The 17,447-nt window shown below is 37.1% G+C and overlaps 1 protein-coding gene across 4 annotated transcripts in view; it reads left to right on the forward strand.

Annotated features, from left to right (window-relative positions):
- slc4a11 (solute carrier family 4 member 11) overlaps positions 1-16,985 on the forward strand; it is a 146,036-nt gene extending 129,051 nt beyond the window's left edge. For all 4 annotated transcript variants that reach the window (XM_088002545.1, XM_088002542.1, XM_088002543.1 and 1 more), the window contains 5 exons: positions 3,326-3,491; positions 4,370-4,543; positions 8,180-8,375; positions 9,782-9,951; positions 13,422-16,985. In XM_088002545.1, the coding sequence (XP_087858671.1) occupies positions 3,326-3,491; positions 4,370-4,543; positions 8,180-8,375; positions 9,782-9,951; positions 13,422-13,488 (773 nt within the window). In that variant the 3' untranslated portion in view covers positions 13,489-16,985. The remainder of the gene's footprint in view (positions 1-3,325; positions 3,492-4,369; positions 4,544-8,179; positions 8,376-9,781; positions 9,952-13,421) is intronic.
- The last annotated feature ends 462 nt before the right edge of the window (positions 16,986-17,447 follow it).

Here is a 17,447-nt window from a genome sequence, read left to right on the forward strand (position 1 = left end):
TATGTAAAATTAAGGCTTTAAAATGTTTTGATTCCATTTAAAAAATATAAGTTGGCCTTAAATGTATTCTTTAGAAGTCATACATTTTGTGGCAGAACTATTTAATCTTGTATATCCTTTGTAGTTTCTTTTCTTGTGGTATTTTTGTGTCAGGCAAACATTTGAGTTGCCCTTAAGTCACTTCATCATTGTGTAATATGTGGGAAGTAAAGCTACTGGTAACTAGCTGCTAATGTACCCTTGCTAGCTAGCAAAGGCCTATATTAGTAGGAAGCATTGATTCTGGTTCCTGCAGTGGAAATGGAGAAATAATAAAAACAAGAAAGCTAGCTTAAATTTTATTTTATTTTATTTATTTATTTATTTATTTTTTTGCGTCTTTTATGGTTTAAGTGCAAATTTATCAGTAGTTAGCTGGACGACGTTAATCTTCGCCATTGGATCACTCCTGTTGCAAACCTGTACAATGGTACCTTAATTTCTGTGCGAAATAACTTGGCACTACGGTGGTTAAGGGTTTTTGCTTTGCACATTTCTGACATCATACAGGTCTTAAATTTCACCTCCTAAAGTCTTAAATTTGAATTGGTTAAACCTGCAGAAACCCAGATTTAAATGTGCAGTTAGAGCTTAGTGTTTGATTGATGAGTGACTCAACGTGAGCACACCTGCAGTGGAGGAAGGTATTCCTTTACTTTAGATAACCTCTCAGCTGTCACTTCTTCACTGCCAACAGAAAATCAATGCACTGTGTCCACTGACCTTAGTTGGTAGGTCTATAGATTTCTGATCTCTGTGGTCTGTCAGAAAGTAATCCTTTTTTTTAACTCCAGTAAGTACCTAAACGCTCCCTTATAAACCGCAGTATCGTTATCGTGGTTCCTCAGGCCTTCCATCAGAAGTGTTGCAGAGGACCTTAAACATTTCAAGTACGAAAAGGAAACAATTTCTTTCTTGTAGGTAATCAGTTTTATGATTGTACATTTGCCATCCAAGTAATTCACGTGGATAAAAGTTGAGGAGTTAGCTCTTTAGCTCTGAACATATGGATTTTGAAATCAGAAAAGCGGTTTGGAAAGTTAAAAAACAAGTTGCTGTGTTTTGGAGCTCCTTGTCCAAAACAAGTCAGACGCATGAACACACTCGATGCAAGAAGGAAGCGTCATTGACCGTTTTTTCCCCATGTCATTTGTTTCTATTGGCCCTCAGGAAACTACCAGCTAAAGAACAGGAAGCAAATAGAAACATGCACCTGTGCCAATCATCATCATCCAACCAACACATCGAGATTCTGTTTTAATGGCCTACCCACAGTGGTTCTTGCCATAAAAAAAGTTCCTCTCCTCAAGACCAGCAAACTGCCAAACCTGCTGCTTGTATAGTGGCACTCCCACCTGCTGAGTTCAGTTAATCAAGAGCTTTAATTGGCAACACCTGGCTGCTACCTACCCTGACAAATTCAAATCCTGGGGAATCTGCAGTAGATGGCAGAACGGCGGCTGCAGCGTAAAGTTTTCGTCATTTAAAGTGTGTTTCTAATATGAGACACACACCTCGTTACACACATCAATACATTGTTACTAGGAAAGGCTCTTTCCAAGGTGTTGACCTCCATTGAGCAGAGTTCATCATGTTGGTCAAGGTGTTCCGTCAGGCGTAGTCAGGGACTTTACCATCAACATTGTCGACCGTCATCCCTGCGATTTATGGCTAACGGACGATACGCTTCTTCACCCGCCGCAACAGGAAGACTTTCATTCTTTCCACTGACTAACAAACCTGGAATTGTTGTAGATTATGAAGGATTTCATAAACTACTTTAGTTTTTCCTGATTTTACCCATTTCTTTTCTTTTTAATTTCTAACATTTTATTAATAAATGATTTAAACCTTCTATTAAAGGAACAGCATTATGTAAAATTGACTTTTTCAAGCTGTAAATCATGTTATAATGACATTCCTTCATCAAAACTAATCATGGAGGATTGCTTTGATTTTCTGATGCATGTTTGAGAAATCCTTTCATCTCTGTGGCAACCATTCAGTTGTGCAAAATGCCTGGATGGACCTAGCCCCGCCTTCGAGGACATAGCTCCTCCTGGGAACTGCGGTTTCCAAGCTTCCGCATCACAGAGGAGTTCTTCTGCTCAGCTCCTTCAGACTAGCCAGCAGCAATTAGCAAACACCTGGTGGGACATCAGCATCAGCTGAGCTCATTATGAGCTTCTTCTCAGGAGTTCACATTAAAGGGTTCACAGAGGAGCCATGTTGTGATGACCTCTTGAAGGTGGAGTTTTGGAAAAAGCAGGCGTTTTTAAAGAGACAGAGGTCCAATTTCAAGGCATTGAATATCGAGGACAAATTTATTTTAGATCATATTTGATATATTATTCTAACAACAGGCAACATAGTTACCTGATTGTGTTGTAAAATGGCGCTATGTGCCTGGAAAACGCATAATACTGCCCCTTTAAGATATATCTGACATCCTTTGGAGATGTTTATTTTTCTTTTTAATTTCTTCAATTTTTCTCAATTGTTTTTTAAAACTTGTACTATTAAAATACAGCTGACATCCTGTGATCCTCCTTACTTCTGATGTAAGGAGCCAGTTGTGACCTCTCGTTTTGATACGAGTTTGGGGATCATTTTTATTTTTATTTTTATTCCAGTTCAGCTAAAGCTGCTAAAAGGTAAAACCTGTTTTTTTTGTTTTTTTATCTGAAACGGCCTCGTTTGCGATGGAACCCTTTTATTTGCTGCCCTTATTATTGCTTTATGCTCTTTAATAAAGGCACCGGGCAAAACACATTGGCCATTTTCATTTTTTTCTTTTTCTTTTTTTATCCTCTGTTGTTTGGCATCATTTTTAGCCTCTATTGTTGCCAAGGCAGCAGCTGTTCTCTGGGGGTCAGAACAGAGATGACTGCCAAACCCCGAATGAATTTAAATTTAAGTGCCCGGACAATTTTCTGTTCTGTACCTCCAGAGACAATAAGTCATAGCATAATAGACCAATTATTGTCTTGTCATTTTCTAAATTTAACCAGCTACATTTAATCCAGCAGTATTCATCAGAGCAGTGCACCAAATTAGATTCGAGGCATTTAAAAAATGAAATCCAGAAACTCTTCAAAGGATTAAAAACAATTGAAAATGTGGATTATCACATCAGTAAAACATAGCAAATCCACAATATTAGCAAATTAAGGAAGCTTTTTATGAGATACTTATGATGTTTGTATAACACTTCATATGAGGATGGAGAATCATTTCCAATCTCATCTGCTGCTATTTTTCTCCTTCTGGTTGTCGCTTCATCCAGTTCCAGTGTTTAAGGTTCACAATCGACCGATCTTCAACGTGGCTCCGTTCGAGCGGCTGTCGGCCATGAACGTTGTCAGCGCCATGGGACTCGGCTTCCTCCTGGCTCTCCTCATCTTCATTGACCAGAACATCGTTGTTTCGCTTACCAATGCTCCAGAGAACAGGTGGGTGCCAACACGCTGATGGAAGAACCTCTAGTTCTTATCCACATGAAGAGTATATATCTTCATGTGGATAAGTAGCACATTAATTTCGATAGTAACCCTGGGTTACAAAAAGATATGTTTTGGAAGTTGTCTATTTTGTTTTTTCAAATGAATTAGCACTATTTTGTGCCACTGAATCCAAAAGTGACATCCATTTTCCTCAACCAGGTCAGGTTTTTATTTAGAGAAATCACTCAGCTTTTGGAACAGTCGTGACCTCAACCATATTGATCATTTAAGGAATTTAACTAGAAGACCGGTCTCTGCCGGTAAACTTAACTTTACCAGTTCGGATAGGAAGCTTGGATCCAGAATTATGCGTATTCATTTCCTTTTCGTTCATAATGCTTTCATTCACCAAGTGAGACTCATCACTGTCCTCTGAAGTTCCCATCCTCCTTCATTCATTGCATCCACTGGGTCCTACTGAAGGACACGTCAACAGGATGTGTGGATATGGTCTGCAGCGTTCATCATTCACAGGGCTTCCCTCATACAGCGCAGCCTGTTACCGTTCCCCCCAAAACACACAGACTTACTTAAATGTTGCAGCTCTGACATGAGTACACAATGTTCCACACAGCTTCACTCTTTCTTATAGCGTGTCAACGCTATTGATTTACGTTGCTGCTTTCCGCGACAGTATGAAAGAATATAAATAATGGATTTGTATTTTTGCTTGCATGACGAATGAGACGGAGGAGTACGCTCGCTCCATTTGTGTGTTTTTCTTTGCTTTTAATTACATATCCTCTTTGTCTCCGTTCACACTGCTTCCTTTGTTTCCTGTTTGAGCGTGACGTGTCGCCTCTCTCTCTCTGTCTCCCTAACCCCAGGTTGCTGAAGGGCACGGCGTATCACTGGGACCTGATGCTCTCCGGCCTTATTAACATCCTGATGTCTGTGCTGGGGTTGCCCTGGATGCACGCCGCTTTCCCCCACTCCACCCTCCACGTGCGCCAGCTGGCTTTCGTGGAGCAGCGTGTGGAGGGGGGGCACCTCTACGAGACGTGAGTCCACCCTCCCTCTCGCCACCGACCGCGATCAAATGGAGGCGTTGAAAGTTCATCTTCAGAGCGTGTGCTGACAGGGATTTTTTTTTTTTAATCGCAGGCTCTTTCTTGATTGCATGATTAGCATGGAACTAACAGTTTTCCTTTGAGGACGGATGAGCTGAGAGGGAGTTTCTAAAAGATGAGAGGATTAAGTTGAGCATTTCATCCACAGCCAGGCGAGATTATACTTTGCATATCAGGATTAATAAAGCAGCAGAGAGTGATAAATGAAGACATTTTGTGTGAGCACAGAAGATGTAATCAAGGGTTTTAGTTTTTTTTTCTGTGGACAAAGTATGCAATTTGGTATTTTTGATGGCATGTCTCTGTGTAAAATGAATACTTTAAATTCTCCAGTCTCTATTTTGAGGATGTGTTAAGTCGCTTCTAGTCCGTTTAGAAAAGTTCTTTTAAGTTATCATGGTGGATGGAAATTATATCATCTTCAGTTCTAAGAAAAATAACAATCTGTCAAATTTACAAAAAATGAAAACATGTTAGGAAAAGCTAAAGACACAGTTGTTTTTAGCATGATTTAAAGTGGCACTGTGTAACTTTTATTTTAAAAAAATATGTATTTTACCTATTTCTTGAAACTGTCACCATATCAAGTATGGGATGAAACGGATAATCTGTAAAAAATTGATCTCCTCTGCTGTTTAGAAACAGGGTCTTAGCACTGTCATTCACCTTCCATGTGGCACTGCGTCTCCCCTGCAGTTAGCATAGTCTATCATGAATCCTAATGTCAGCTAGCTTATCCGCTGATGTATGCACGTAAATGACTTTTTCCCATTAGTACATTTAGCAGCAAGTACATGAGAATGATTGACAGCACTAAGCCCCTCCTTCTGGCTCTCATTGGTTCATATTGTTTTTGGTGCATTTCTTCAGACAGTAGCAGCTCAGGGAGGATGTGGACGAGATCGATCTTTTCACAGATTATCTGTTTTTCACAACATGGTGACAGTTTTAGCAAATGTATAGAAAACATTTTTTTAAAAATAAAAGTTACATACTGCAGCTTTAAGAGTAGTAGTCAAATGAACTTGACTGATGATCCACAGCTGTGACCAAGTCTGTAAAGGTCGTTGTGTCTTTTTGAATCTTCCACTATGATTCTTTAGCACTTCTGCTGAAAATGATAAAGAACCAACTGATGCTTTCAAATATAGCTACAACAACATCATGTTTTGGTAGTTCTTCCTTTTTTTTTTTTTCCTTCATGGCGTGTTTGTATTGAGTTCCCACAACAGAATAACTCGTACCAGTGATATTATTTTAGATGGATTTTTCTTGTCTTTAAGTTGAAAATTATCCACTTTCTTCTACTTTCTTTCACTATTTTCCTTGGAAGAAAATGTATCTATGTTCTTTTGGGGAAAACTTTTAAGTTTTTTCTTTGGTTTAAAACACAAAAATTGAAATAAGATGGCATTTCTTTAAAAAAAAAGTGCATCAAATTTTTGATAGTAGACATTTATCAACTTATATAATTTGTCTTTTTTATCAAATTCATATAACATTAAAACGAGTTTTATTTCACTGGACTGAAGAAAGAAATGGTTTTGTTTTTTTTATCATCGTAAAGGTTGCAGACTTTTCTATCTAGAACGTAAATAGTGTTAATACCAAAGAAGAAGAATATCAACAGTGACCTTGACCTTCCTAACTATCCGAATCCACCATTCCACAGTAAAAATCATCCACAAGTTGGAAACATTGGAAGTGGACATTCCAGAAAATGTACTACAATGTGAGAGCCATGCAGAACTGCTCAGAGACGGAAACAGAAAACAAGAAGTCAATTAAAAAAAAAAAAATCACACAGCAAATCTGATACAGCACATTCATTTCATTTTTTATTATTATTCACCAATTAGTGCGTGGAAAATAAACATTACAGACTAGCAAACAGAGGTATTGACCTACGAAATAACCCATTACACAAGCAAAGAGAACAAATGGATACAAAAACAAAAATATAGAATTGTTTAACGTAGTGTGGATTAGAATACTGTTTTCTTCTTTCCTGATTTTTTTCCCCTTCTTTTTTATAACTTGTCTTGTTTTAAACAATCTACAGTCACATAGATATTTTGGTTAGAAGTGATGAAATGATAAATAAGTAGATAAAACAGGAATAACTAAAGAACACGTTTTGTGATCTTATCATTTGGTGGGATTAACTAACCGGCATTGAAATGGCGTTTTGAATAGGAAACCTGTTCTCAGCAAAAACAAGAGAAAATGGCAGCATGTTGCAGCTTTTCAAAAAGTAATCAAGTTGATCCAGAGACAGAAAATTCCTCCTCAAGAATATGAGATAAGAATAAAAATGTCATCCAATGAAAACAAATATTTCACATTTTACTGAGTCTAAGTACTTTTAAACTGAGTTTTTCCTCACATAGCTTTTCCGTTTTCAATCATTTTTGGCATGCGTTTAAATTAAAGAGAGGATACCTGTTTTGTAATGATATATTTAGAAAAGGTGCTGTCACTTAAAGTAGCACATCAGTTCATTATTTATGGAACAGAAAAACATTTGATCACATTTCCTACTTCTGGAAACAGGGAATTGATTCAAAATGCTCAAAAATAAATTTTAAAATGCACTGTAGTTGTACGTCATTGCCGCTTCTATTTGCAAGTAAGCTACGTATCACATTACGCGTCCACTGTTAATTATTATTTCAACTAATTGTTTTTTTTATTTATTTATTTATTTAGGAATAAGCCAGGCAGCTAAGCTAACTAATTAATGGTATTACAGAATTTTGTGCATAAACCAATTTTTTGTTTAAATACAAATTTGATACAGTGTGGAACTATATGGAATTGCTTTAAATAAATGTCCTATTAGTTACACAGTCTTTTCCTTTTTCATTTTATTTAAACCGAATCTCAAGATAGAAAAATTGGTTTCGAATTTGACCCTAAAAATTAGAATTGAATCGAATCACTTGACTGCATTTCCATTGAAAATGTGTGCAAAACAAAATCACGTGTGAATAAGTTTGTTCACACAATAAGTCACTAAAAAACACATGACCCCATCATTATCGACCAACGACTTCCTGTCATTTTCTTCTTCTTGGTTTGCGCCAGCGGCAGCATCCGGCTGTTGATCATGAGACTCATTATTCAATAAAAAGCGTTTCCATTGTAGTTTTGCAAAATAAAACAATTTCGATTCGGATGAAAAAAAAAAACACCTCATCCTATTGTCAAAACTTTTTGTCACAAAATGAGTTTTTTATTTTTATTTCTGCGTTTCCATTAAGAAATTTTATTTCCAACGTGTCAAATTGCGCTACTGAACGATTTGCATCTCTAATCAATTATAAAATCCTGTTTTGTCATCATAACAAAATCTACTTTTTCAAACAAAAGCAAAAACGTCTCATTCATAGCCTCTCTCTGCTTATTAAATCCTGATGTTTAGGAAAGTCTGAATTGTACCGCTGCAAAACCTGCAATAAAACTGATCGGGAAAATCCCCAGAAACAAATTCTGTCGTTTTGCCAGAGATGATTTTTCAGAAATGCTTCGTTCTTTCATAGAGTGTGTCGTCTTGTTCCTCCTCAGGATCGTCCAGGTGAAGGAGACCCGGCTGACGTCTCTGGCTGCCAACATCTTCATTGGCGTGTCTCTGCTGCTGCTGCCCGTTCCGCTGCAGTGGATCCCCAAACCCGTCCTGTATGGCCTCTTCCTCTACATCGCCCTCACCTCCATCGACGGAAACCAGATGTGCGACCGCATGGCTCTCCTCCTGAAGGAGCAGGTGAGCCAGGGTGCTGGGCGAGAGTGTGTATGCGTGTGTGTGTTGGTGTGTGTGGCCCATATGTTGGCTGTGGGATTCAGCAGATCAAACAGTTGACTAGATGCCCAGCACAAGAGTCACCTCTCATCCACTAACATCTTTATTTATTTGTTGTTTGCGTTGTTTTTGAGGGTTTGGTTTAAGGAATTGCAAAATAAAATTTAAAAAGGAACCAAACTAATGTTTTTGTTTGATCTCGGCTTCATTAAAATGCAGCAAAGATCCTGCACAATCAGTTGAAAATATTAAATTTTATATCCACTAAATAGTTTTGTCAAAAGAAACCTGCAGGAATCTCCTTTATTTTCCGTGTGTCTCTTATCCCCAGTGTCCGGTTTAACCTTGCCTCTTCTACAGTGAGGAGATAAAGCAAGGCTTACCCTTTCAATCCATGCTTTACATGCTGCTGCCCCCACATGGTAGCAGCAGGAACTGCATGCTCCTGGAAGAAAAATCTGGAGCTTATAAACACCCAGACATTAAAAGTTACATTTTAAAAATACTCAGTTACTGATGTAAAGATGGTGTGTGTAATGAAAAATCTGTACATTAGATGTGTATTTCCCATATTATTCGTTCTTATTTTACAGTTTAAGACACCAGGATATTTTAATTCCAGATGCAACCATCACAAGTTGTGACCAGTGGATATCAATTTTGCTTTTTCTGATTTCTCTTTCTGAGCGATGAGAGGGTATTTCTTTAAAAGATCTTCTCCTTTAACTGTGAGATATTCAAGACATTTCTATGTAGCAGATGTTGAAAACTGAAAAAGATGCATCAGAGCAACTTTGCTGTACTCCACCTAGCCTTTCTCTCTCCTCTTGCTCTCTCTCGCTGTCTTGCATGCTGTTTACTAGGGGGGGAAAAAACAACACCTTACATGTCCTTTTTTTCTTCAGACTTAATTTTTATTTAGAAATAAAAACCTCAGTAATACTGGCAATGACAGAAATATAAACAGCAGCTGAAAATGTAACACATGTTGCAATTTTGCTCCCCAAACAAACAGTTTACAGGGCTGTCAGGCATGAAAACAACCTCAAACACCTGAAAACCGATAAATCCAGACAGTGAAACTGATTTATAAGTACAAGCTCTTAATACTCATGATCCATGGTTATGTTTTGTGATAAGAATTTCCAAAATGTTTCATAGTAGCAACCAAGTTTGCAAACATAGTTTAGGCAAGTTCACGCTACCGAAAGCTAACAAAGTTGTCATCTGAAACTGGAACTTAAAAGTGCAAATCTCAGAGGTGCGTAGGCTGTCCACTGCCTGTAATCATTTCCTTAAGACTGCAGTAGAAACACAGCCACAGGGGGAGATTGTATTTTAATCAGTTTTTATCCTCTCACCCCCCACAGACGTCTTACCCACCTACCCACTACATTCGCAAAGTGCCCCAGAGGAAGATCCACTACTTCACCTTCCTGCAGATGATGCAGCTGCTGGTGCTGTGCACATTTGGCATGTACCCAATACCGTACATGAAAATGATCTTCCCTCTGGTCATGATCCTCCTAATCCCAATCAGGTACGTATGGGGAAGCTTGGAAAACCATTTTCTCTATTTTGACATTCAGGTGTTTGTGTGCGAGGACGTTCACACCGTTTCAGTTCATCTGCAATTCTGCACCTTGGTGGAATGTAACCTTTGTGGTGAACTTGTATGATATCTTTTTGGTGTAAAGTGAAATCTCTCATCTCTCTAACTGTATAATTTTTTTGAGAACTACAATTTTAGCTTTTTTTTTTTTTTTTTGTAAGGTTTGAATTTTGAACCAAGAAATGTTATCTCTGGATCCTCTGAGGACATGAACTCCTCACCTTGCCCCGTATGGTGGTTGATCTAAAATTGCGTGTTCAGATTCTAAGGCTACATTCACACACCAGGTGAATGCTGTCCATACACAACTTTTCACCGCAGTCTGATCTGATCTTTTCACACCAGCAAGAAAAATCCGATTTGAGCCATTTCCATACTTGAAGCTAAATCAGTTACGTATCTGACTGTTTTCAAAGATCTGCAGTCTGAACCCTCATGTCACATTTTATCCGACTTTTACATCATGGACCTGAGACAATTAAGAACTTAAGGAAGAAGTCTGTGTCACAGTCGCAGCGCTGTTATCTCAGACTACCCATCCAAACAGACTTCTCTACAGAAGCTGGAATCAATTATTCACTAAACAACTCATCTATTAGTCTTGCTTTCTCTTTATTCATCTTATGATTTTGCCAATCAATCAAGTTTATCTTTACAGCACTTATCAGAAACAAGGCAGTTTAAAGTATCTGACATCATAAAAACCCAAAACTCAGCAATGGAAACATTACATTTTGCATCAGAAATATTGCTTAGAGTTTCATTTATTATGGTACAAAAGCAAATAAAGAGGTGGGTTTCTAGTCAAGATTTAAAGGAACTCAGTGTTTCAGCTGTTTTACAATTTTCCAGAAGTTTGTTCCAGATTTGTGAAACTTTAAATCGATCCGTAGACGGTAGCATTCATTATTGAACAGGCAACCGTTCGCACAGATCAAATTTTGTGATTAAACTGAGTGGCCCGAAAATGATTTGATGAAATAAATGAAAACAGGTTCTGCTGTTGAATCAGAACATGAGATTAATTAATGTCAATGTTGAGCCACTGTGGCAACATCTAAGTTTTCTTAATTTGTTTACTCTGGTGCATAGGAGCGATCTACATCGTGTCAGAATAGTGATGTTTATGCGGCAGAATTTCTTGACATGTCCATAAATCCATGGTAACGGGTTATAGCTGGTGATCAGTTTAAGTAGCTTAAAGTGTTAGAAGTGAAGGAAGCTGATGCTGGAGCATTATTTAGTAAAAGCTGCAGATCTTTGAATATTGAGATAAAATGCAAATGTGCAATAGTGTCAATAGAAATCAACTTATAGGAAAGAAATGTATCAGTTTAGTGAAAAATATTTTTATTTTGGTTACTCCTAGTTAATTAGACTAATATCTGTAACATTTGATGTTGTATTTTCACCCTAGTAACTCCATAATCCCTTAACATAATTTGGATTGATGAAATTAAGAAAGTGCCAAAACTTTTCCACATTATTTTACTGTCGCCAAATTGTGAGCAGATCAGAAACCAGATCTGGAGCTGATAACAGAAATACAGAAAAACAGCTCTGTGAAAGCCCTTGTAAAGTATTGATTCAGTATTCTTTGCTGGGTGAGTTTTTAGTAGAGGAGTAAACGGTGCATTATTTAAAACATTTTCTCTGAAAGTTGTATTTCTTCTAATCATTAAAAATGTTTTCCATTCACTTGTAATGGAAGCTCAATCTTAGAGTGTGGACTGCAGAGACAGAAACTGTTATCTGTGTTTGCTAAGGGGTTTTGATTCCTCTGGCTAGAACATGATAAAATGTTACTGAGTGATCTGCTAAATGTGTTTAGTCACAGTGTTGCTGCCTGCATACACTGCAGCACACATTCCTGATTAAATGCCTCGTTACAAATTAAATCACTACATTTAATGTGTTGATCAAATTATGTTGCATAGAAATGTCATCGGCATTAATTCATAAGCTATGTCTACATTTTTAGCAAAATTCAGCCTTTTGCAGGCTAAAATATTTAGTTGTTTTTTTTTGTTTGTTTTTTTTAACATTTTGAGTGCAAACATTGACCTTGCACAGCTTGAATAGCAGTCCTGTGTGTAGTTTTGCTAAATCACTAACAAAACACTGAAACTAGCTTTCAATATTCGGTGTGTTACAGTGTAATTTTACAGATTTGGGATTTGGTATAACTCAGACCAGAGGTTGCTAAACTCTTCCATGCTATGGCCGCCCAAACAGCACTAGCTTCTGCTGCTGGGGATTCTCTTTACAAACCCAGAGACAATGCTACAAGATATGCAAAGAAACTCCAACTTTTAGAGTGTTTCTGTTCACTTTTATTCACTACTCAACAATTATTATATTCATTTAGCATAAATGCTGCCTAATTATATCTTCTGAGTTTAGTCAGCCAGGAGTTCTTTGTTGTTTTTTTTTTTTTTTTTTTTTTTTTTGTGGCAGCAGGGTTGCTCCTGTCTTTTTCTTGTTTGTTTTGCGCTTCCTAGCTATGTTAGCTATGCTAGCTTGAGGAACAAAGCAGCTTGATGAATTTGAATAGCAGCCAATCAGAAAGAAGAGCATGCCACATCAGATTTTAATAATCTATTTTTACCTGTAGTTTATAATATTTGAAAAACAGCTTACATTTTATAATAAAACAATTATGACTAAAAAATCTATGATTAAAAAATTTTGTCAATTCATATTTTTTTCTCAGCTTTCTGAAGCGCCCCTCACTCTTCCTATAGACCCTCACTTTGAAAAACATTCACCTATTTGTAACTATTATTTTTGCCATCTAAGAATTGGGAGTGTTATACAATAAAGAGTCTTTAAAGCAGAAGTTGGGAATTTTGATACATTTTTCTCCATTTAGTTAAAAAATAATCCATTTTGGCGCCTGGCATTCAGATCCAATTTAAGGACTGCACCTTTATTGATGTGTATGTTTGTGCATTCTGTACAAAAACAATTAGCTTTTGGGTATGTAAAAAAGGATAGTGTAATGTGGCAAATTGAAGATAAAACATGTAATTCAAATATAAATAATGTAAACAATACAGCACTGTTTAAGTATTATTAGATTTTTTTTTCCAGAAATCAAGAAAATAAAAAAAAATCTACTTGTTTTTTTTCCCCCAGTGTACATAGAAACCTTGTACATAAGAACAATAATGAAATTTAGACTCTCTTCCTTTACAAACAATGATTTAAGATCAGCTCAGGCAGCAGTGGTTTGGGTTACCTTTCATTGACAGTAATTGAATCTGCTCAGTTTATTTTGTTTATTTAGTCCCAATCTAACCCATCTTTATGCCATACTCTGGTTTTTAGCGTCATTGAGTCTTTGTTCTGGTGTAACAAATAAGACCTGACACGAATGTTGTCTGTTCTGCTTCCAGGAACAACGTGCTTCCTCATATCATTGAGGCCAAATACCTGGACATCATGGATGCCCAACACATGTAGCTTCACCAGGATTCAAGCTCTGGATCCTCACAGAGTCCATGGGAGCGAACCAGAAAGAAAAAAAAAATGGAAAAAGGATTAACAAAAACATATTTTTTGATGCAAAACTATATGGGCACAAACATGGGGTGGGGGGAAGAAGAGAAAAAAAAACACGGACCGTTTAGATTTTTTTGTATCCGAGAAGTCCGTTGAAGCACTGGAAACGCGGGGAAGCTGAGAGAAGAAGAGAGCCGAGAGTTTGGGTCCGACATTTTCCAAAAAAGCGAACAGAAAATTTCTCTGTGAAACAAACGTTCTCCAAGAAAAGTGGCTGTTCCCGTCTCGCCTCTGTTTGACCACGTCGGATCGTGCGGTGCCATAACAAGTCTATGTTCTCTTTTCACAGCTTCAACCTTTTTATGGTTACACTTTACATTATCCTTTTTGCAGTGTGTGGGGGCAGGTGCTTCAAGTATTCTCTGATGCTGTGGAAGTAATAATAATAATAAAAAAATAAAAATAAAAGAAATGCTGCAAGGGTACATTAGATTGTACCAAGAAAGGGGCTAATGGCACAATGTAAGTATGAACCTGATCGCTTTTTGACACTTTGCACTTATGTTGTTTTTACACAGTTTCAGGTGCGTCTCGATACGTCGGAGATCATGAAAAAGTTCCTTTGTTTTGGTAAATCTGTTTAAAATGCGAGTCTATACGAAAAGTGAGTATTTTTCTTTTCTTTTAGTTGTTATGGAAACCTATAATTCAGCCTCTCAGAAGTTAAAATTTTTACATAAGACCAATTAAGAGGTATATTTTTCATACAGAAATGTTTTGAGGCATGAGGAATCTTGCTGATTTAACGGTTTCCAGCAGAAACTGGCTGTTCAGCAGTGTTGCAGCCAATGGAAAGTTGAGGGGAAGGAAAAAAAAATTCTCGAGTGGGTATTGAATTGGATTACCAAAATAATACAACTTTCTGATTATGTTCTGATTTACCGAGATGCACCTATGTATGGGTAAATGTTTTACCCACAGACACTGTGTTTAAAAGTACCTAAATACTTGGAACGGGTCAGTTTAGAGCACTGCATTTTGGCCACTGTAAAGTCTGCCTTTTCCTCGTCATTGTGCAGCGTTCCAGCCTTTTAAATTTCTGCACCTTTTAGCAGTTGCTACGGATGACACTTGCACACATACATGTTAAGTTTTCGGAGTCATTCCAACAAGTGTCAGCATTTGTACCAGGAGGAGATCAGAGGGTATGTATGTGTGCGTGCGTGTGTGTGTGTGTGCGTATTTGGGTCATACACACAGTACATCTCTGTCCTCCATCTAGTTGTCTGCCAGCTCTTTAGAAAATGTATTTTTAAAGGTGGAATCCATCTTTAGACAAATAATAATAATTTAAAAAAAAAACATTCCACGGGTATATATAATTATTTGTAACAATTTAGAATGACAGCACAAACCAAAAACATATAGTGATATCTTTATCTTAATGAGAAGGGGGGGAAAAATCAGAATATATGATGGCAATATATTGAAATATTATCGGTCAATTTTAAATAGAATATTTATTTATCATAATTATAGTTTATCTTTTAAAAATGAAAATGAGGTGTGTTTACCCTGAACTGAGAGCAGTGTGTTACCCTGTTTGCTTCTTTCCATTCCACTGTCTGTGTCTTACACTGCAAAAACACCAAACCTCACCAAGTATTTTTTCTAGTGCAAATATCTTAGTACAGTTGAAATAAGACAAAACTGACTTACAACTAACTTTTCAGCAAGATATAGAAACTTGTTTTAAGTCAATAATTCTTTAATATTGATGAAAAAGTGGCAGATTATTTCACTTAAAACATTTTCCCTATGTGACAAATGGAATAATCTGTCAATTGGAACTAGTGATTTTTCATCAATATTAAGGAATTATTGACTTAAAACAGCCTTTTATATATTTTGTATTATTGAGATATTGGCTCATGAAACTAGACCAGAAATAGTTCAGATTTAGTGTTTTTGCAGTGTACATTTAGCTCTGCCACAGTGTTTACATATCAAAGTCCAGTCCAGCTTCATGTTATCAGCATCAAAGCTAGTGGAGGAGATTACGGTTAAAAGGTTTGCGCCAGAACAACTAGAAAAGATCCGGATTAAGCTAGTCTATCTTTTTATTCTACTTTTGTTTTTTTAGCAAGTGTTCAAATACGAGATTTGGAGCAACTTGCTCCTGTTTTTTTGTTTGTTTGTTTTTATTTTATTTTTATTTTTTGTAGATCAGTGCTTGCAAATGTTCTCATATAGTAATGCAGGAATACGGAGAGCTATATTAAATGATAAAATATATATATACAAAAAAATCTGAGCACTGGTTTGCTTAAAGCATGTCTCATTTTGGGGTTTTTAAAAATCTTTCTGCGTAAGAAAAACAAGTAGCAAGTCGAACAAACGGCAACTACACTCGAATATAAATGCAACGCTTGATATTCAGCAATACTTTGTATAAAAACCCCAGGAAGTTCACTGAAGTTTGGGGGGCAATTTTGGGATTGAAGCAATGACAGGCCAGCTGTAATTTTTTTAACAAAGCAGCACCTTTTCAGTCCGACCCGCCCAGCTGATCCAGTGATTTTACACATCGAGGAGCAAAAAAAAAAAAAAAAAACAACTTTTTTTTTTTTCCCTGTCAGCGGTGACAGTTTTGGGTTTTATTCTGGTTTTATTGGTGGTAAACGGCAGCTCCCTTCATGCAGTTCTGTTCAACTTTGTCCTACAAAACGTAAGAAAGACGTCTAACTTCAGCAGACGTCTCGCGCTGCAGATCGCGAGGCGTGACAGAAAGTCTCGGATGCATTTGCATAAGACTAAGCCTTAAGACTGCGCCGATGGACGGAGCGAGAAATAAATGGAGATGCCGGGCTGGAAAGGAATACTGCGATGCAAAGTTTAGTTTTTAAATCAAACGTTCATCCTAGTTAGTTTCTAAGTTCGAACTGAGAGCAGAGATTTACTGATTCTTCTCCCTACGTGGCGGTATTGTTGTTGTTCCTCGATATCCTCACTGTGCCGGTGATTTTCTTCGGAGTAGCAGCAGACTCCTCTCAGAGGACCCGCCGGTCGAATTCGGAGCGAAAGACATTCTACTCGTGGGAAACCTTCGACTGCCCCGGTCCTCCCGATGGAAAAAATTTGGCGTAAACTGTGGTTGTTTTTCGTTTTCGTTCATTCTTTTCCTGATTTCATATAGCCCTACCTTTTCTAATCATGAATGTATGACGTGTGATTTTTTTATAATAGCATACTAATTTAGGTGTCGGAAACAGAATCTGTAATTTTGTCAAAAAGATCAGCTATATTTGTAAGCTGTAATATGTATAAAACTGAGAAAAAATGATTATCAAACAGAATGTGTTGGTTTACTATAGTATATATATATAAATATATATAAACTGTATACCGAAAAAGAGAAACTCAAGCTGTTTGCCAAATAAAAGTAGTAGTGATGTTAATATTTCCATGGATGTCGTCCCTCTTCTCATAACTTTTGGTAACAATATTAAAACTGCTACATAAAGTTATTAGCAGTTTCTTCCTTTTTCTCTTTTTCTTTCCTTCATTTCTTCATTCCTTCCTCTCTCCTCCTTTCCTTATCTTTCCATCCTTACTTCCTTCTGTTTCACTTCATTTTCTCTTTCTTTTATTCCTTCCCCTTTTTCACTCTCCTTCCTTACATCTTTACTCATTTTCCTTCCTCTCTCTTTCTCCCTTCTTTATTTTCTTCATTCCTTTTCCTCTATGTCCTTCCATGTTTTTTCCTGCCTTCTTCTGTCTTTCTCTTCTTTCCTTATTTCCATCCTTTCATTCTCTGTGTCCTTCCTTCATTCCTCCCTCTCATAAAAAGAACACTATTTCTGAAGGGAAGCATCATACCAACAGTAAGACACGGTGGTGGCAGTGTGATGCTCATGGGC

The sequence above is a fragment of the Poecilia mexicana genome, unplaced genomic scaffold, assembly GCF_051168715.1.
Source record: "Poecilia mexicana isolate PSO_F unplaced genomic scaffold, ASM5116871v1 scaffold_22, whole genome shotgun sequence".
In the NCBI taxonomy this organism is placed as follows: domain Eukaryota; kingdom Metazoa; phylum Chordata; class Actinopteri; order Cyprinodontiformes; family Poeciliidae; genus Poecilia; species Poecilia mexicana.